The sequence below is a fragment of the Euleptes europaea genome, chromosome 10 (assembly GCF_029931775.1).
Source record: "Euleptes europaea isolate rEulEur1 chromosome 10, rEulEur1.hap1, whole genome shotgun sequence".
NCBI lineage: Eukaryota > Metazoa > Chordata > Lepidosauria > Squamata > Sphaerodactylidae > Euleptes > Euleptes europaea.
In genome coordinates, this window is record NC_079321.1 from 51275754 (window position 1) to 51296893 (window position 21140).

Sequence of the window (21140 nt, forward strand, 5' to 3'; positions counted from 1 at the left end):
TATGTTTGCACAAGGATTTCCCTGGTGCATCAGAACCATTCCTAGGAACTTCCCATCTACAATAGTGTTGTATGCAAACAGCTGCAGAATTCAGAGTTCCTCTCCCTTGCCGCATTCCAGCTAAATATTTATACTGTGGCACAGGGAGAATGGCTTAAAGACAGAGAGCTAATTTTGCAGCAGGTCTTGTTATTACAGGTAACAAGTGGGAGGCCTGCAAGACTTACTGGGAGGGGGATCCTATGTCTTCCCATCACAGCTCCAGGCCTCACCACCAACCTGAAGCTGTGCTCTGGTCCTGGCTGCCTCAGCGGAGGATACCGGGAGCCACTCTAGGTTCAGAGCGGCTCCTAGCATCCACTGCCACTGCTGCCAGCCCCAGAGTGGCTCCCAGCATCCACCACAGCCGGGCCCGGAGTGGCTCCTGGTGTCCGCTGCTGCCAGTCCCAGAGTGGCTCCCAGCGTTCTCCACGACTGGGCCCAGAGCAGCTCCTGGTGTCTGCCTCTGCCTGTCCCAGAGAAGCTGCCGCCGTCCACCACCGCTGTGGACAGGCTCGGAGAGGCTCCCAGCATCTGCTGCTGCTATGGCCAGCCCAAAGACACTCCTCACATCCGCTGTCACTGCAGCTGGGCCCAAAGTTGCTCCCAGTGTCCTCTGACTTGGCAACCCAGCCCTGAGAGGATCCCTGTGGCGGCAGCTGCTGCCAGTTCAAAAGGTAAGAACACTGTCTGCGCATGAACATGCACAGACAATGCTGTTTTTTAAATGGGAGAATTAAAAAACCCCAATAATTTTTTTTAAATTGTAGATTTTTCTGCAAACCTGGGGAGCACCCCAAATTTGCAGAAAGTCTGTTTAGTGTCTGTGTGTCCCCAATCTGTGGGTTTCAGTATCCGCGGCTAGGGGTCACACGTCGCTATTAGATATTGCTTTGGTTAAGTCTCTTCCACTCTTCCCCCAGGCCCAGTGCCACTCAGGGATTTCACTGTGAGATGTTTTCATATGATGCAACTATGCATTACGCTTAACAAAAATCACAAGTGGGAATTAAATATTTTAAGTCAGATTGTTAACAATGCTCATCACGTTATGCTTTTCTTATCCAGAGGAGAAGCAGTATTGTTTTGGTCCTGGCCTTTAAGAAATGCTACTATTTTTAGATGCTGATGCTTTATTAATTTGGATCTCTAGATGAATGGATTTTATGCTGCTGTTTGGTTTAATTTTTGGTCTTTTATTGTACAGTTTCTAACTGTTTTTACTGTGATTGTTGGAAGCTGAGAGTGTGGGCTGTGTTTTAACCGCAACATACCGTAAGTATCTACAACAATACGGGCCAAATTCACACTGCATGTTTCTTGCAAATTCACACTGCATGTTTCTTGCATGTGTACATTTAAAGTTGTACTATGTGTATACCTAAAAACATGGCATACAAATGAAAGAAACACATGTTTGTGGCAAAGATATATTTGAAAAGACATCAAGGTGTCAGGATGGGATGGAGCTGCTTGATGACTGAGTACACTGAGCAGCAAATCAGAATTTGTCCACTTTGTTCTTCTGCCACTCTGGCTTGTAGCAGAATTTGCTGCATAAGGAAGTGGTTTTAGCCTAAGTTCACTATGAATTTCCACTTTAGATTTATAAGGACTCCTTTGGCCAGCCAAATCTCAAACAGTGTATCAGTTCTGCCAGCATCTGTCACTATTGTCTTTTTATATTTCTTATATGACCTTAAAACAAACGCTGATGTTGAAGTTTTCCCAGTGGCTTCATTCTGAGTCCTTTGGTAAAGAGTTCTGCTATTGTTCTTGTATGACTTTGTACTTTTCAACTCTGACAGTCTCAAGACAGACATGGAACACATTATGCACCAATTTTTTTGCCGTGAACCTTCTCATAATACTTGGGAAACGTTTCCAGTAGCTGCAGCCAAGGAAGCTGTTGGCTGAAGGAGCAGTCATGGAATCAAACAGCAGGGCCAGACTGGGTGGGAGATCTGTGATTGGCTCTGCCAATGTTTACTTTTAAAAAAATGAAATGCAGTAGCAGGGTCTGCCAAATTGCCTTTCTCCTGCAGCTCCTGCTTGAAATAACTGGGAGCCCCAAAAGATTGCATTTCATGAAAAAAAGAAAACATCAGGAGATCCAGTCATGGATTTCCCATGTAACGTATAGTTTCATCTTTTTGTTTGTTTGTTGGATTTGTATGCCACCCATTCCTGACTAGGGATTAAATAGGATTAAACAAAGCCCGTCACTAGCTGAGGGGACTTCATCAGTGCCAGTTTAATACTGGAACCAGCTTTCCTGCCTGGTGCTCTCCTATCACATGGTTTTAGAATGACAATGCAATACCCTATTAACACTTAGAATGTAGTAGTGTTTTGAGTGTTGGAAATCCGCTGCAGATTAATGGCTATATCTCCAACTCTATATCGTTATATTGAGGTACTAAGCAGAGATGTCCTCCCTCCACATTATTTGCAATAATGATAGAACCATTAGCAGAAATGAGGAACAATTTTAAAATAACTGTATTTTAAAATAACTGCTAAATGGAGCTATCAAGTACCACAAACAGATCCCCCATTCCCCCAAGGCAAGGGAGGGCAGGAAAACAAGACTTTATGTGTTTATTTACATTATATTTAAGCTCTTGCTGTTTCATATTAACTTACCGTATCCCAGTGTAACTTCCCCCTACCACCATCAAATTTCACAACATGAGCCTAAAATACACTAGTGGGGAGACCAGTAATTACTACTTCAGAGAAGCTGAAAACAAATCAAAGGGCATGGAGCACTCGTGGGGCATGACTGATTTCTGGGATGTTGTGATGGAAAAAAATGGAACAGCACCAGCGATATATATCACCAGAACTCCTTAGAGAAAAAATTGGGATATAATCAACAAATGAACCATTTATCAGTAATTAATGCATAAGGAATTTTATAGACAGTATAAACAGGCTCCATGTACTGGCCAAATACATACCGTTATACATGCGTGGGCGATGCACGAGACCAGAGACGGTGGTCCAACACAACTGCTTTATTAACAACTAGAAGTGATTTCAACAGTAACAGGGGAACTCCGACTGAAACCTCACAACACCCTGGTTTATATACTCACTTAACCACCCAGAGTCACGCCCCTCAAGTCCACAATTGGCCAGTAGTAATCCATTGTCCAATGGGAGCTCAGGAGCAAGCCAAGTCCATGATTGGGCGGCTGCAGACTACTGTCCAATAGGAACACACAGGCAAGGAGCCTGGAGAAGACTTCAAGCTCAACATAAACCTTGCTCTCTGCTACATACATAACACATACCTTCGTTCAGAAATAAAATAAGACAAAGGAGAGTGATTGCATGGTAGATGTATTTCAATGCTTTACCTCTCCTGCCCCCTGGAACAGTATTTTGTGATCTGACAGTTTGTTGCGAGTGATGCGAATAGCTGCAAGCAGACCTGCAACCGCCACAGAAGCTGTCCCTGAAATAAAAAAAGAAATCGGATGAATACTGAAATACATTTGTGATATCAGAAGAGATGAACCGGAACTCTGATCCCACTCCATTCCTACGTAAATTCTATGTTCAACTGTCCTTAATAGGTCCATTTTACTCTGCTTTTGAAACGCAATGCATAAGAGCTCATACGGCACTAGTTAAAAATAAATTTAAAAGAAGCACCACAAAAGAAGAACACACCACAACACTGCCTATCATTTTAAGAAATATACAGGGGGTGGATTCAAAGTACAGCAAGAATAATTGTTCATGCAGTCCCCTCTGAGGGTCAGTGATTGCTCAGGAATGGTGTGGGATGTGGCCCTCTAGAGAAGGGGGCAGGTAGAAAACGGAATCCGAGGACATCAGGAACCTCACTTTAAAAAAGCAAAAGGCTCTGCCTGCAGAAGAATTCCTCTGGGGCCAACCTTTTATTCACTTATCAGATATCAGAACGTTCTGATGCTTTGTGGCAAAATGGGCTTTCGACCTTTTATGAGTTTTAAAAGAATTAAAAGAGCCAAGAGAGAAGGACATTATGCTAAACCTTACTAAAACTAAACTTGGGAACATATAACATTTTTGTTATAACTTACTTTAAAACCATATATACTTAAATTCCTTCAGTATAATAATAACCTAAAATTGTATGTTCTATATTATTCTCTTTTTTAAAAGATCTGTTCTATAGATTTCAGTAGCACATCTGTTGAAATGAGAAGAGGTTTCCTTTAAGTATGATACATGGAGGAGTCTTACAAAGGCGATGGAATTACTGTATTGGCATTAACATGTTGATTCAGTGCCTACTGTGTAGGAAAATATTACCTTTGTGAACATAATAGAATATAAAAAATGCTAGGGGGTAAATATACTGGAAATAAAACTGGAAACTACTTAAGAAATAGCTTCAGTATGATCAAATCCATCAAATAACTTTAGTTCCACTGTAAAACAATATCTTATTATAAAAACAATGGGGAACACACTGTTTTGAGAAGAATTAAAGGATGAAATAATTTGTAAATGAATACGAATGCCCTTAAAATAAGCTGTCATCCAATATCCCACACAGCTTCTCTGCATTCAATCATCCCCTTCCTTGTTCTACACAGGGGAAAGAGAAAGGGGAATATAAAGGTCTTATGGTCTATTTGACAACATTAGAGAGATACCCTCATATTTGGTAGATGAAAGAGCAGCTTTTTATTACCAGAGTACAATTCCCACAAAGCTGGAATCCTCTGACTACTCATTCCAAGGCAGCTAAAAAGAAATCATTGGACGTGCTCTAGAAATAAGTACTTTAACAACTGCACCCTACCAGCTTTTACTATTTCACTGTTAATACCTTATGATACATCCAGCCAACTAGCCACTATAGAGATCATTACAGCAAATGACTACTCTATTATTGTCAATGATGTTTTTCAGATTTTGAAAGACAGATGTAGGAAATACTGAAAGGAGTTTTGAGACAAGGGTCTGGGAAATTGAAAACAAATTCAGCCAAAGAATGTACCATGCATAATGCAATTTCTACTGGGATATAAAGAATCCAGATGTCTTAACTATGCTATCTATTCATAGTAATTTTCATTAATATAGACATAAAACAGTTGTCTTTGTTTTCAAGTTCATTTCTGAAAGTGAAATCTCATGGAACACATGCAAGAAATGCTCGTCAACAAGCATTATGAGAGTCGGTAAAAATAGGAACAATCACTACTATTTGTCTCTCTATTCAGCTGACTGTTGGTCTTTTTAGAAGAAATGAAATTTATAGCCAGCGATTCTAGAAATCATTTACAAAACAGACTAATAATAGTACATACACTTAAATTTATTCATGCCTTTAAAGTGTAATTACATCTTTGTTGCTAGAAACAATCAGACACTCTCATTCAATGCGTAATGAAAAACAGAAGGAGCAGATTAGCAACTGTGGTTATCGCTAGGAAACAAACAGGACTGCCACATCCACATTGCAGGAAAACTGGGACATCTTCCTAGAAAGCCACTATGTATAAACCACCTGCACCTGATCCTGAAATTATAGCTACGCTACCCCCAAAATGCAAGCATGTTAGAGAAAGCTGCTACTCCCAATGCTTCCTCTATTAATAATATTCATATCATCCTGAACATAAGTATTTCATAGGTAGATCTTTTTTGTTTATTTATCTTTTCCATTGCGTATTTCAGAATTGCTGAACTCACATTTCATTTCATTTAGTTATGTCATTTATAGTCTGCCTTTCTCACTGGCACTCAAGGCGGATTACACAGCATGAGACAATCAACAGGCTTGAGTTGCAGAAATTTGAAAACAGAACTGAAACCAAGCTGAAACCAACCATACGCATTAACATGACATAATAAACAATGTGGAAATTAAATAGTAGGATCCTGTTTACAGCAACAGACATCCCATACTATTCACAGTAGTCTAGTCCACAGTTCCTATCCGTTTACCAAAGCATCTTTCTGAAATGTTTCATTACAGTACATCCTATTACCTGTGTAAAAAGCCCTCCTGAATAATTAAGCTTTGCAGTTTTCAGAAAGCCAGGGGTATTGGAGCCTTCCTGACCTCATCAGGAAGACCATTCCACAAGGTGGGGGGGGGGGCACAACAGAGATGGCGTGTGTACAGGCAGTTGTTGTTTTTGCTCATCTGCAGAAGGCCCTGCTCAGATGAGCAAAGCTGTCAAGGTGGATGTAGGAAATTATCTAAATTCTAATATTACTTAAAAAATATATTTTTTTTAGTGAGCTATAGAAAATTATTTTTTAAGTAATATTAGAATTTAGATAATTAATAAATAAAGCTACCGGACACTTCTATGGAAGTCATGGTGATGGGTCACTTTTGGTGGGTGGGGGGAAAGGGTATTTTCTTTTGATGAATGTATTAAAAAATGAAATGTATTCAATATGTTATGTGAATACCCTTATATATATATATATATATATATATATATATATATATATATATATATATATATATATATATATATATATACACACATATATATATATATATATATATATATATACACATATATATATATATATATATATATATATATATATATTCTTTTTTCTTTTTTCTTTTTTTCTCTTTTTTGTATTGTAAAATTCAATTAAAAAATTATATATATAAAAAAAAAAAGGTGGAGCACCGGGGGGAGAGGCAGTCCCGCAGAGATGATGAACCCAGGCCATGAAGGGCTTTGTACATAATGGCCAATCCCTTGAATTGAGCCCAGTAATTGATGGGCAGCCAACAGAGTGACTGAAGAATGGGAGTAATACGCATGCTCCTCATAGCTCCTGATAATAACAACTGTGGCATTCTCCACCAGCTGGAGTCTCTGAGTTGACTTTGAGTAGAGGCCTATGTATTTCAGGAGCCTAGTCTCCATGTTACCAAGGAGTGAATCCAGGTAGCCAGACTGGTCATGTCAAGGCCATCTTCTGGGCTAGAGCTGAGTTGGAAGAAAGCATTTTTTTTTTTTTTTGCAGCTGCATAACTTGTTTCTCTGGCAGCAGTGCTGGATCCAATATAACCCCTGGGCTCTTAACCGAGTCAGCAAGGGTCAGCTGAACTCCATCCAAAGTGGGGAGCAGAATGCCCTTCAGGATCTTCGCGTTCCAAACCAGCATTACTTCCGTCTTGTTAGGTTTTCATTTTAATTTGCCCACTTTCTATCCCCCTTATTTTTCTTGCATTTTTATTAATTAACAATTCTCCGTTAACATACATACTCTAAAGATAGTACAACTATATAGATATAAGTTTCCCAATACCAAATAGGAGGTACATTATAAACATACCTATAAAAAAATTCCCAAGCATTTTGCATGAATTCAAATACATATCGGGATTTAATTTCTTTCTTTTTCCTCAGGCTTGATTTTTATCCAATGAACAATGAATGGCTGCCAGGTTTTTACAAACTTTTCTTGGATATCCTTCTGGCCATCCCATGACTTTTAAATTACAGTTATTGTGTTCATCAACAGGGTGAACCATGCTTTATGCATCCAAAACTTGGCTTCAGAAAGCTTAGGTTTTTTTCCATTGTTGGGCCAGAGTTAAGCTGTCTGCAACCAGTAAATTTCTTACCAATTGCTTTCTTTGTGATTTCCAACTACTGGGAATCGTACTTAGTAAGGCAAAGTTCTTTGCCACTGGGCAAGACCACCAAAGATGGAACAGTGAGCCATCTTTATTACCACATCTCCCTTCGAAACGGTCCTCCCTATTTTAGCTACTCTATCTGGGATTAAATACCATCTACATAAAAACATCATTGTGTTTTCTCTTATATTTATATTCAGTGTACAGTTCTTTGGGCCCATTTCTGAAAGGGGGGAGTAAGCTCCTTAGGAGCTGGCATGACCCCATATCACAGAATAAGGTGGCACCTATGCAGGTGCGGGGGCAAACATGCTGGCATCTGGGCGCTGCCAGTGCAGCCACACCAGCAGGGCTTTCCCAGAAGGGAAAGCCTGCACCAGCATGGGGGGCATTCCCAGGGGGTTCCTGGGGGAGGAGTTGCTGTCAGGCAGCTTCTTCATTCCCTTTTGCCCTCGCACTGCAGTGGTGCTGTGCCACCTTTTTTGGTGGAACAGCCCCATTGGAGGCAATGGGAGATTTCCCCCATTTCCTTGATTTTTATTTTTTACAACCCTTCCCCCACCCTCCGTGGCAGGAAGCCTCTGAGGAGGCAGTACGTCTGTGCCAATCATGGATCTGCCCCCCTTCAGGATTGACCTGCCTATCTTTCTGCAGATAGAGCCATGTTGATATTTTTAGAGAGGTGTCCCTTGCCTTCTCTTTTACCTTATTGTAAGCCACCTCACCGCCTTCCCAACCATCATCACTTCCATCTTGCCAGGGTTTAGTTTCAATCTGCTCAGCTTCAACCATTTGAGCACAAGTCAAACCACCTAGTAAACTACCGTATTTTTCGCTCCATAGGAAGCACCTGACCATAAGACGCAGCTAGTTTTTAGAGGAGGAAAACAAGAAAAAATCTTATGTTGTTTTGATTAAGAACCCCCTGCCTGCCACACTGGAAAACCATTTATCTCAGCAAGTGATTAAGAAGCCCTTCCTTGTCTTCCCTTAATTCTGATAAGTTTCTGCCTTTGTCACTGCATTATGTTGTTTTCCTAGGAATCTTGCTGTCAACCCCATGCTGATTGGTTGCCCAGCAGTAGCAATGTTGTTTCTGCCTTTGTCACTGCATTATGTTGTTTTCCTAGGAATCTTGCCGCTGGACTCATATGGTGTTACCATATTTTATAATCCACTTGCTGATTGACTGAACAATCCCTCCCCTCCTCTCACTCCCCAGCCCCATGGCCGCAATGGAGTGCCCGGGTAAGTCCGGGACCATTACTTACTGATTGATTAAATAGTTCTATCTCATTTGTTATTTGCCTTGAGACTCAGTGAGAAAGGTGGATTATAAATGAAAACAAATAAATACTCTTTAAACAACCCTGACCAAATTCCAGACAAAGTTTTCATGTATGCATGGCTTTAAATAATAACATGTATGATTAACAAAATAATCCTAACATTTGCTGCATCAACATATACCTTCTTAGCTACGAATACAATATGTGTTACATTGACATCATTGTGGTATTAAGCCTACAGAATGCCACTAGTATAAAACCAAAACTCTGATGCGGAGAACCCATGGTATCATATGGTCCCTTCCACATAGTTCCTCAAACATTGGGCAGCCTAACAGGGAATATAATTTTTGTCTTTATGCACAACATAAAAACTGAAGTGGCAATTTGTTCTCTCTAAGGAGCACCATAGGTATATTTCCTTACCTTGAATGTCATCATTGAAAGTGCAGTATTGGTCACGATATTTCTCCAGGAGGCGGAATGCATTTGTATTAGCAAAATCCTCAAACTGAATGAGGCATTTTCTGCCATACCTAACGGAACAAAATAATACATACATATAAAGAAACAATGTTGTGTACATTACATAAGATACTGGTCTTCTGTTGTATGCTTTGTATTTTTCCATTCACACATGGAAAATCCTACTGACAGCACTGTGGAATTCTCCACTGAATTATATGATATGACAGCAAGTAGACCGGGGCTGGTTAGTTAAGGGAAAAGATTATACAAAGAATGATGTGCAAAGTACCATAAATAGAGCTCTGTTCATGGAACTGAAATTTCCCCTTCCTCCAACTGCACTCTACTGAGCCCCTAAAAATTTTGCCCCTAGGGATCAGGAAACCTCCATGAACAGTGCTGGATATGATGTGGGGATCTGCAGTGGCAAAAAGGATTGGTAACCATACCCTCCCCACTGATGGGAAAGCCCTTCCAATAGCAAAAATGAGCACTGGTTCTAACCCAAAGAAATGGAAAGAACAAGAACATCAACAGATAAGGACATCAACATACAATCCAAGGAGATATACTTTCAACTGAAATGCAGTGTGCGGTTTTCTCTTGATTTTCACTGTAATTTGGCAATAATGTTTACCCCCAATGTATTGAAACTTCCATATGGTAAAAAGCATATTGGAGATGGAAAGTGCCATCAAGTCACAGCTGATTTATGGCGACCCTGTAGGGTTTTCAAGGCAAGTGACCATTGGAGGTGGTTTGCCATTGCCTGCCCCTGCATGGGCTGAGAGAGTTCTGAGAGAACTGTAACTGGCCCAAGGTCACCCAGCACACTTCATGGGGAGGAGTGGGGAATCGAACCCGGTTCTCCAGGTTAGATTCCAACACTCTTAACCACTACACTATGCTGGCTCTCTATTTTTAAAAGTGTATTAGAAACATGTAAAATTTAAAACCAAAGTTACTGTAGTCTTCTTAACATTAACATTTGTGGAAACAATAGGGAGCAAGTCTAGAAGTGTAAATTGTAAAATGAGCAGAAAAGATACAATAGGGTTAAACAGATTAACATATGATAACACAGAAGACAAATTAACTTTCCCTTATTCAACAAAAAAAATTGACATAGAAACAGTTTTCTGAGTATGGATCTCCTCCCTTCTACATTCATAACAGTCTGACGTTTGTCATATAGTACGGTCCTATATTACCCAGAGTAATTGTTTTATTTACTTCATTTATACCCCTCTTTCTCCACAATGGTGACCCAAAGCAAATTACACTGTACTCCTATCCTCCATTTTATCCTCACAATAACCCTGTGAGATAGGCGAGTCTGAGAAGAGTGTTTGACTGGGCCAAGATCACCAAGCAAGCTTCCATACCAGAATGGGGACTCAAACCTGGGTCTCCCTGATCCTACTCTATCCACTAAACCACACAGAGCGTCTCCTGGTACTCAGTTTTCCCAGAGGTAGATTGAGGTAATATATTATTTCACTGTGCCATATATGATGATGACTGAGCTTCAATACCACCGCCAGGAAGCAACATCAGGGGGCAGACCTTGGCCTCTATGCCTTGTTAGCTGGCTCACCAGTGCAACTGGTTGGAATGATACTGGTCTGATCCAGCAGGGCTCTTTTTATAATGCATATTTATCTGAGTTTCTCAAAATCACTTCTCCCCTAAATTCTTCAGCATGAATTCACTCTGTCCATTTTACTTCCAATTGAGAACAAGTACAGGGCCCACCCAAACATTGCAGCGAACTGGGTTGTTGCCTAGGGTACCCAGCTTTAAGGGAAGCCATATTAGATGGAAATGAATTTCTTTTCTCTGTTTAAAATATACATGTGAATACATTAGCTCTAGGCCTCTTGTGTTTTATCTATATTCAGTGTGGGGGAGGGGACAAAGCCATAGTTCATCTAGGGTTCCAAAAACCCTTTGCCCAACCCTGGCTGGGTTTAATGCTTCAAAGGAAGTGAAACATTGAAAGACATTAGGGAGAATGCACTACACAAACAACAAAACAGAACCCTCCCTACCATCACAGAGCATATGTTGTTTCTTGACCTTTCCTTGCTATGTAAGTTACTATGGATGGAATGCTTATTAAAATATCAACTTTTATGTTTGCTTCTCTTAATACTGTCCCTTATTTGCAGTTAAAATCCCCCATACTTACTGATTTTGAAACGAAATAGGCTTATGTTCGAAAAAAGTGTTTATTATTTTAGATTAATGTTGATTAATGGCCTTATTTTGAAAAGTATTGAGTTTTAATTTATGAGTACTCATTTCTTATGAAAATAAGCCCTTGAGACAACCAGAACTGGATAAAAATATGCTTCTCAAGTGTATGGTTTTGGACCTAAGCCAAACATATCTCTAAATGTTAAGATTATTTTTAAAAAGTGTGGATTAGTGAATCATACTTATTTTCTTGGTTTTTACATGAAATATTTCTTAGATGTTGTCACAGGCACTTCAGTGTATAACAAAAATTTGTGATACTCTTCCCCTCTTGCATTAATTCTCTCACCTTTCCATTTTCATCTCATGGGGTGGATGTTAATCGTAGTTTAACTTAAACAACATTCCATACATCAGTTAAACAGGTGGACACACCATCCCCCTTAACAATTGCTCATGCCTTGCCTCCCCAATACAAAGAATCATTCAACTCCCACGGGTATGGCCACCAACCAACAGGTTAGGTAGGTTTGCCATCCTCCAGCTGGGGCCTAGTATTCTCCAAGAATTAAAACTGATCTCCAGACTAGAGAGGTCAATTTCCCTCGAGAAAATGACAGTTTAAGAGGGTAGACTATGGTATCATATCCCTGCTGAGATCCCTCACCTCCCCAAACTCCGCTCTTCCCAGGCACCACCCCAAAATCTCCAGGAATTTTCCTAGCTGGAGCTGGCAGCCCTGACAACTTGGAGAGAAGGTCTTCTGTCTCTCCACGTTAGGCATTTATGAAGCTCTGCTTCTGCCATCTGCAAAAAAAGATCAGTGCAACTGCAGAAAAGATACCTTCCTTTCCCCCAAGTTCTCTTCAGTTTGCTCACACCTCCCAGGTGGGAGAGCTGTTTTCACTTGCTTCCTGCTGGGCTTTTACAGGAGGCAGAAACAATGTTTTATCCATAGTTATTGTGTTACAGCTGCACTAAGCTCGTGAAATGGAAAAAAACATTGAAACTGGAATCTCTCTGGAAATCAGATATTTTGAGAGAGAAGATCCAAGCTTTGGGGAATGGACTGATTTGGGGAATGGACTGATTCTCAGTGTCTTTCCCCCAGCAACCACATGTACTCCCAGAAAAAAAACTACTGTTGAAGATCAGAAGACCCTTCAAACTAATATGCCATACAGCACAGGAGGCTGCAGCAAGAAGGGGGAAATCAGCTGAAATCACATATCCCCCCACATACTCTTGCACTAGCAAACATGCTCTATGAATGGACCTAAAGCTGCCGGTTCTTGTACTTTATGGCATATTGTTCTGTAACAATATGTTACAGCTTTTCAATGGACAGTAATATTCCATAATGTGCTTAACCCTAACCATGTGCAACTAGCATGTAATTATAGGACTCTCATACCAATATAGAACTAGCCATCTCAATCAATTTAGGGTTGTCAGGCCTCATCCTAAAAACCCCAAGAGCATTTGGGGGCAGAGCTGGCATCATGTTGGCACACAATGTCACTTCTGGTGAAAACCAGAAGTGATATAATGACGTTTGGGGGAGTGTTCTAGGATCTGCACACCATAGATCTTATAGCAAATCACAGAGCCCCTCACCTAGGGTTGCCAGGTACCTCTTCGCCACCGGCGGGAGGTTTTTGGGGTGGAGCCTGAGGAGGGCGGGGTTTGGGGAGGGTCTTCAATACCATAGAGTCCAATTGCCAAAGCAGCCATTTTCTCCAGGTGAACTGATCTCTATCGGCTGGAGATCAGTTGTAATAGCAGGCGATCTCCAGCTAGCACCTGAAGGTTGGCAACCCTACCCCCACCCAACTGTCATGACAAAAGCCCAAAAAAAATGGATATCATGGCAAAACCTAGAAGGAACCCCTCCTCCAATCTGCTGCCATTTTTCTGCCAACAGTGCTAATGGGCAACATCAGGATTTGCTGGGAAGCCTCCTACAAACATTGGGTTGCCAGGTCCCTACCTGCTACTAGCAGGAGCTTGCTTGTAGGGGGAGGGGGCATCCACGCACACACAATAATGTCCCTTCTGGGTTTACCCTGGAAGTGATGGGGATGGGCTAGCACATATGTTCCCCCCAAAACTCTATGGTTTCCATAGAGTTTTTTTAGGGATATGCTAGAGCATCCCTGTCACTTCCAGGGTAAACATGGAAGGGACATTATTCTGCCACGTGCCACTGTGCATGTGGATTCCCCCCGCCTTCAGCTGGCTTGCTTCTGCCCATCGGCCAGCTCAGGCGCAGTGGGCAGGCCCGTTAATTGGCATACGGCAACTCTGCACAAATGGGAGACCTTGTAAGCCTACAGTAATTATACCTATTTTCTCTTTGTACTATGAAAAAGAAATAAAATTAGTTCAATAAAACCATATCTGGAGATGCTCTGTTACGGTAAGATATTTATCTAATATAATATTCATAAACCTCTGGAAACAGAATCTTGCTATTATTTTTTTAATCCATCTTTTTTCAATTAGTGGGATACGATGCCATTTGATATCCTTTGTTTCTGAAGGAGGAATTGTAAACAGATCCGAATTTTCCTACAGTAAAGTTCAGTGAACCTATTACTGAACAAATCAGATAATCCAATTTAATGGAAAACTCCTAATATTGTTACATGCAATCTTCACTAAATTTCAGAAGAACTTTGCAATCATACCAATACAGGCATGCTGTGATTTTTTTTTCTTTAGATGTTTTGATTAGTACCAAAAAGAAAAGGCTAATCCTAATTTTTTCAACTTCCGGAGCCTAAACAAAAGGATATTTTAGTTAATTTTAATAGTCTCCTCTTTAAGATGTACCACTGTTCTAAATACAGATTCACATCATTGGTAAGAGACCGGTAAGGAAACATATCTTGATTAAAATACCTTCTTCCTACAGTGGTCTGGAAAGATGTGGAATAACTGTAACTATCTGTTCAAAACGGCTTCTCTCTAGGGACCGAGTTAATGAGATTTTGGAAGCGCAGTCAGTCTAGTAGATGTGAAAGTTATCCAGCATTGTTCAGGTAGAACAATTTTACTGACATGCAGTTCCATTCAGAATCTCATGCTTTATTACTTTTAGATACAAAACTAGGAAAGCAGCCAATTTTATACTGCTGAACCCAATGTACTTTCATCCAGAAATAGGGTTGCCAGGTTGTTGGGATTGGCCTGCCAATCCACCGTGCTCCAATTCACCATGCTCCTCGGAGTGGCGACTGCATGCATGCATGGCTGACCGCAACATGATTACATCACTTCCAGGTTTACCCCCAGAAGCACCACATTGCAACGGGACGCTATAGCACGTAACACCCCCCCCCCCGCAAATGCTTTAATACTGCATTGCTATAGATTTTGGGGGTTTGAGTACTAAAGTGTCCCGTCGCAATGCAGCACTTCTGGGGGTAAACCCCAAAGTGACGCAATTGCATCACACATGGGATCGCCACCCCAGCCCCACCCCAGAAACCTCCCATTGGTGGAGAAGGGGGTCCTGGCAAACCTATCCAGAAAGCACCAGGCTCCTCGGAGTGGTGATCGCACATGCGCACATCTGCGCGTGACATGATTACGTTACTTCCAGGTTTACCCCGCCCCCAAAACCTGCTGGTGGAGAGCGGGGACCTGACAACCCTATCCAGAAAGCATTAAATATCCCTTTAATTCTGGCATTAAATGAAAGCTGTAATAATTACTGAATGTTGTAAACTTCCAGCCAACAAAAAATGAATAGACTACCACCCCAAGGGCCTAAAGGAAATCCAGGTATCACAAATGACAGATTTCCTTTGTTTAAAATCCTGTACTTATTCATGTCTAAAATAAACTCATAATTTAACAAGAGAGATTGCATTTAGACCAGCTTGGGCTTGTGACAATGTAGTCTTATGATAGCCTTACTATACACCCAGCTCAGCCAATATTGCCATGGTGCATTTGAGCACACCTGTGTAGATGCAACCCTTGTTTTCATCTGTGCTCTGAAATCTAGCACATCTTCATCCTGAAATACTGGGCATTCTGTCCTCTCTTTATAACTCTTAAACCTCTTCCCTCCCGTTGTCTATAGAGGGTATCTGTTAACTGAATGTAACACTTCCTGCATCTGATCAAGTGAGCGCTAGCTCAATCAAACCTCTACTCCTCAAAGGATGCAAAATTGGCCATGCAACATCTTGTAGTGGACTAACTTCCTGTAAATTTTGAGGTGCATTGATAGCCATCCTGAAATGAATGGCCTTTTATTTGTGAGATTCCTCTTATTAAAGGATGTCCCATTTGTTAAGAGTTTGCACTTCTGTTTCATGGAACATAATGAGCATTCCTTGTTTCAAACTCCCAAATTTTAAGTAACATCAAGATACAACTCCCTGGATAACTCCACAGAATAAAAGCAAGTTTGTAAATTCCATGTTATGAACATTTTGATCTGGTGGCCCCATTTTTAAGAACGTTGCCATCTTGCCTCTCTTTGTGGCTGCATAACATTGTTCAGACCTGTTTAAAATGTATGATTTGCCTGATATTTCATTGCTGTGTGACAAGAGGAGGCAATACTTCTTAAATGACAGTGCTTCAAGGACATCCAAAATAAGCATTTGCTCTTGGCAGGTACTACAGTCTCCCCCATTTCATTAGAAAGCTACCTTAATATTACTGTTGTCCTGGTACGCCTGGTACCACCCTTCTGGGCTACCCTTCCCTGGCCTTCCCTGCCTGCTGGCCGAGAGAGATGGCGGCGAACCGGGCCGACAAGCCCTCCAATGGCCGGCGGTCATCCTGCAGGACGGAAGGCATGCCCAGGATAGAGCAGAGTCGGCAGCCACTGACCCAGCAGCCAGCTGACCGACGCCCGGACTATGGGGCTCAGCAGACGCTAGCAAACCTGACAGCTGCAACAGGCCCCAGCAGGCACACCCACGCTGAACCCACCACCGAACAGCTGACAGGTGGCTGGGGCAACACAGGGCCAGGTGGCTGAGGGGTGGGCTTCCTGACGCAAGGGAGCCTGAGAAAAGGGAGGCCTTATATGGCCTCAGGTTGGAGGAGCGGAGGCAGGCCTAGGGCAGCGCTAGAAGGGGGCCCTCCCTATAAAGCTGGAGAGTGGAGGCTGATGAGGAGGCTCTTGCTTGCCAGGGCGTTGGGGGTGTAAGCACCCTGGCAACCTCAGAAAAGAAGACTTCGGACTTCCCCTCTGATTGGTCCAAGGCTGAGAAGGCCTAACCAGCAAGACTTGGGACAGTGGAGGAGGGTGCCCCCGGAGCTACTTGGAAACTCAAGGTCCCACAACTGTTGCTTAGTTAGTTTACATGTTGTTAATGGCTCGAACTGAGTCCCATGGTGCAGAGTGGTAAGTTGCAGTACTGCAGTCAAAGCTCTGCTCACGACCTGAGTTTGATGCCAAAAGAGTTTCAGGTAGCCAGCTCAATGGCAGGCAGTTAGCCTTCCATCCTTCCAAGGTTGGCAAAATGATTACCCAGCTTGCTGGGGGTAAAGAGCAGACAACTGGAGAAGGCGATGACAAACCACCCCATAAAACATAGTCTGCCTAGTAAACAGACTATGTTTACTATGTGACATCACCCCATGGGACAGTAATAACCAGGGGTGTTTGAACAGGGGACTACCTTTACCTTTTTTAAAGGTTCACCTAATAGAAAGAAAAACATGTAATGAAGAAAACTAAACAATATAGGCCCACATTCAACATTTTGAAGCATACAGGCACACTTGCCTGAATGGTGCCCAGCAATAGTGACAGGGATGTATCAGTAGAAAGACCAAATAATAGCTACATAAAGATGAGGAGAACGGGCGCTAGAAGGAAGGTAGGAAGGTAAGTGGATAGATTAATTGATCAAGGCGGGAGAAAAAAGAAACACAACATGTGGAATAGTGTGAGACATCTCTGTCACACACACAAAGATATTTGAACTTTTAAGAGAGCTAGCAAAGCAATATTAAAGAGTTACTATAAACCCTACTTTAGAAACTCTCTGAAGTTTTTCATTTAATGCTTTCTGTTGGTAGCTTTTATGAATACAATCACTTATCAACTGAACACAAGACACTGACTGGAATGATATAAGCAGAATTAATAACAGCATAGGAACAATCTTTGGGACCACAGATCTGAGTCAGAACCACCATACATTTTTGTGAGATATTCTGCAGTATTTAAATTAATAACAGATGTCAGTGGAAAGAAGTCTGGTTTCACTCTTGCATGTGATTTATTAATTATTATACTCTAAAATAAACCAAACAGATAACATCTTGCTGAGTCCTTCATATTCAGCTAATTTTTTCACTTCTGCTTAATTTCAACTGAGGTCTAAAAACAAAAGATTTCAATTAAGAGCTTTGCTCTGACATGTCCGTTCAGCACATTCTTCATCGTGCAAAGTCAGTTTCCAGGTTCTACTGAAACATACTAATTTACCTTTTGAGGTATTAGCTAGTTTGGGGAGGGGGGCTAGAGGGGCAGGGATTGTTGTAACAAGGACTGTGCATATTGATATTGGTCTTTAAAAATACTTGTATTTCTCATTTAATGCTGATTTTTAATGTTTCTAGAAGCATCTCTCACTGGAAGTCTGCATGTTGCAGTTTTTCTTTGCATACATTCAGAGGTAAGGCAGTGAGATTCTGAATAATTGTTTATCTCCTTCAGTGGTATCAAATATAATACAAATTGCATGATTTCTTTCCGGGGCTTTTGGAGTTCTGTATGCTACCTTTACCACATGTTGGGGCATTAAGTGATGAAACACAGATTTTCTAATCCGGCATGATACCATTTGTTTGACAGCAGACTGCAAGATGAAAAAGTACTATAACAGGCTTTTGTGATGTGAGATTTTCTTTTATGACCCTCTCTTTCCTTGCAGGATCCCCGTGTCCAACATAGTAGATAGTTGGGCCTCGCTTCTGCTTCTTCTGAAGGATTCCATTCAACTCAGCCTTCCAGCTCCAGGGCAGTTTCTAATACTCGGGTAGGTGAGCTATTCTGTTTGAGCCCCGTATTCCTTGAAATCACAACCAGACATTATATGGGAAATTGTGTGATAGATCCTGTGAATTCATTCCACAAGCGGTGGATCCTGCTGCCAATGGAGGGCCCCTGTCCCTCCTTGTACTGGAGGAAGGCTGTGCTCCTCATGGAATGAATTCGTAGGATGTGACCCAATCAGTCTTCAAATATTCATGATGAGAAGGGAGGGGCCATGGCTCAGTGGTAGAGCATCTGCTTGGCATGCAGAAGGTCCCAGGTTCAATCCCCGGCATCTCCAGTTAAAGGAACTAGGCAGGTAGGTGATGTGAAAGACCCCTGCCTGAAATGCTGGAGAGCCCTGCCTGAGACACTGGAGAGCCGCTGCTGGTCTGAGTAGACAATACTGACTTGGATGGACCAAGGGTCTGATTCAGTATAAGGAAGCTTCATGTGTTCATGTGAGATCTCCAGCTAGTACCTGGAGGTTGGCAACCCTATTTGAGGGTGAAGGGAAAAGGTCAACCACATCAGGTCAAAAGGACAACAGAAGCCACACAACTGTTGAGAAGCAAGGAAAGCCCTGCATGCTCCCCTCAAAAGATTAGGTATCCTTCTAGGTACTGAAATGCATCATGGATTTCACAGCTGTATATGTCCACAGCATGCTCACCTAGTCTTTAAAAGCATTTTGAAAAGAGAAAATATTTCATAGGAGTTTTTTTTTCAGTACTCCCCCAAATTTACAAATTTTACAGGAAAAATTGGGGTAAAGGCCTTGGAGGAAAAACTGGGGTGGGGGGGATATTCCAAATTCTTCTGTTTTTTTTCTGGGTCTTCACATCTCTAGTTCCAGTTTAAAGATACAATGCTAGGCTATAGTAATCTGATGGTGAGCTCTTTAGCTAAATTGAATTTGTAACAAATACTTGACAGGGAATTAAACAAATTAAAAGAAAGCTGTTTCCTTCACCAGTTACTTCCTGAGCCTGGAATGTAAACAACAATCATGTTTCAAACGTGATTGGCTTATTTTCTTATTTAAGTGAAAGCCAGCATTTGTCCCTTCCGGATATCACCTTGCAAATGAAAGAGCAAGTTATAGGTTATGTATAAAGCCACTGTTACAGAACTAAGGTTGAAAGTAAGGTTGATGTCGGGCATACACTGGATGATTTATACGTTTCTCTTTTACACTGGACTAAAGTTCATGAGGAAAAACCAAAATGCAGTTCACCCCATGGAAATCCCAACACAGTTTTGGGGCAAGCACTTTCTAATGCTCCTGAGGCATGTTATAATTACTCTTTGTATACATGCTTACATACTTTGCTGTTCTATATTGCATAGGGAGAAAATAAAATCTAATCCTGTATCAGAAAAGAAGTAAACAGCATTCAATGCAGAATAAAGCTTTAATCTTGAATTGGTTTTCAAATTATGTTGGTTTATACTGGAGGCAAATAAAAGGGAAATATAACTCTGAAGATAAATACTCATGGGCTGTTTTTGCACTTGATCAGTTTAACGACTCTGAAGATAAATACTCATGGGCTGTTTTTGCACTTGATCACTTTAACAAAATAAGGTAAATGTTAGAATATTACTAACATATATTTTTGCTGGCCTTGGGGTTATTTGATTACAACAAGACACTAGAGGTTGTAATCAAATTTAGTGGAAAGAAAACGAAACTTTCAGAATTTGAAAAGCAACTCTTGTAGCTGACTTTCTCCTACTGTAGCAAGCAAAGTTGTTTACAGAGATAGGGCCAGAATGTTTCAGGCCTACCACACTTTCCACAGGAATGATTCTGAAAAGCTCAGTCTTATACAAAACACAACTGAAGGATCAATTGTGCATAAGGATGAACCATAACTTATTCATTGCTTCTACGGGTCACTACTTGGTCCTTCCTGCATTCTGCTTTTGGGTTACTTAGAAGAAGGCTCAATCCTGTCCATATTCTTCTATTACCTAAATTGCTCTCCTATGAACATGAAGGCACTAAGGATCCTGTCTCAAAGCCACTGGCTACACTAAACGATTCTCAGTATTTTAGAAGACCAACAGTTCTGTGGTTCTTTTACTAAGTCAACCAAGACCATCTTCCATATTCCATGCTCCATGTAATAGATGTGGCCAATGTACATCAATGAGTACATAAGCCATATGTGTTACTGAAAGGAATGACATAGCTAATCTTGTAAGTCGTTTATGAAAATGGGAAGTGGGCATTGCATTGTAACATGATTTCATTGGTTTCTCACGGGATTACCCTAAACCCAAATGAGCATCTTTATGATAAGGTATCATCATTTTTGTATCCGAACATTCATTTATGTTCCATTATGAAAATAATGTAAAGTACAACTTACCACTGACTCCAGCTAATGCCTAATGTCTCCAACATATAATGAGTTAGGAAGTCAGTTTAGGACTTCTGACATTACGTCAGAATGTCAGCTAATTGCAGAATGCAAGCAGCTGGATCATATTTTAA

The 21140-nt window shown here is 41.2% G+C and overlaps 1 protein-coding gene across 2 annotated transcripts in view; it reads right to left on the reverse strand.

Annotated features, from left to right (window-relative positions):
- Positions 1–21140, reverse strand: part of ME1 (malic enzyme 1) — a 124503-nt gene that overhangs the window by 24935 nt on the left and 78428 nt on the right. For both annotated transcript variants that reach the window (XM_056856237.1, XM_056856238.1), the window contains 2 exons: positions 9382–9491; positions 3405–3502 (listed from right to left, as the gene is read on the reverse strand). In XM_056856237.1, coding sequence (XP_056712215.1) covers positions 3405–3502; positions 9382–9491 — 208 coding nt within the window. The remainder of the gene's footprint in view (positions 1–3404; positions 3503–9381; positions 9492–21140) is intronic.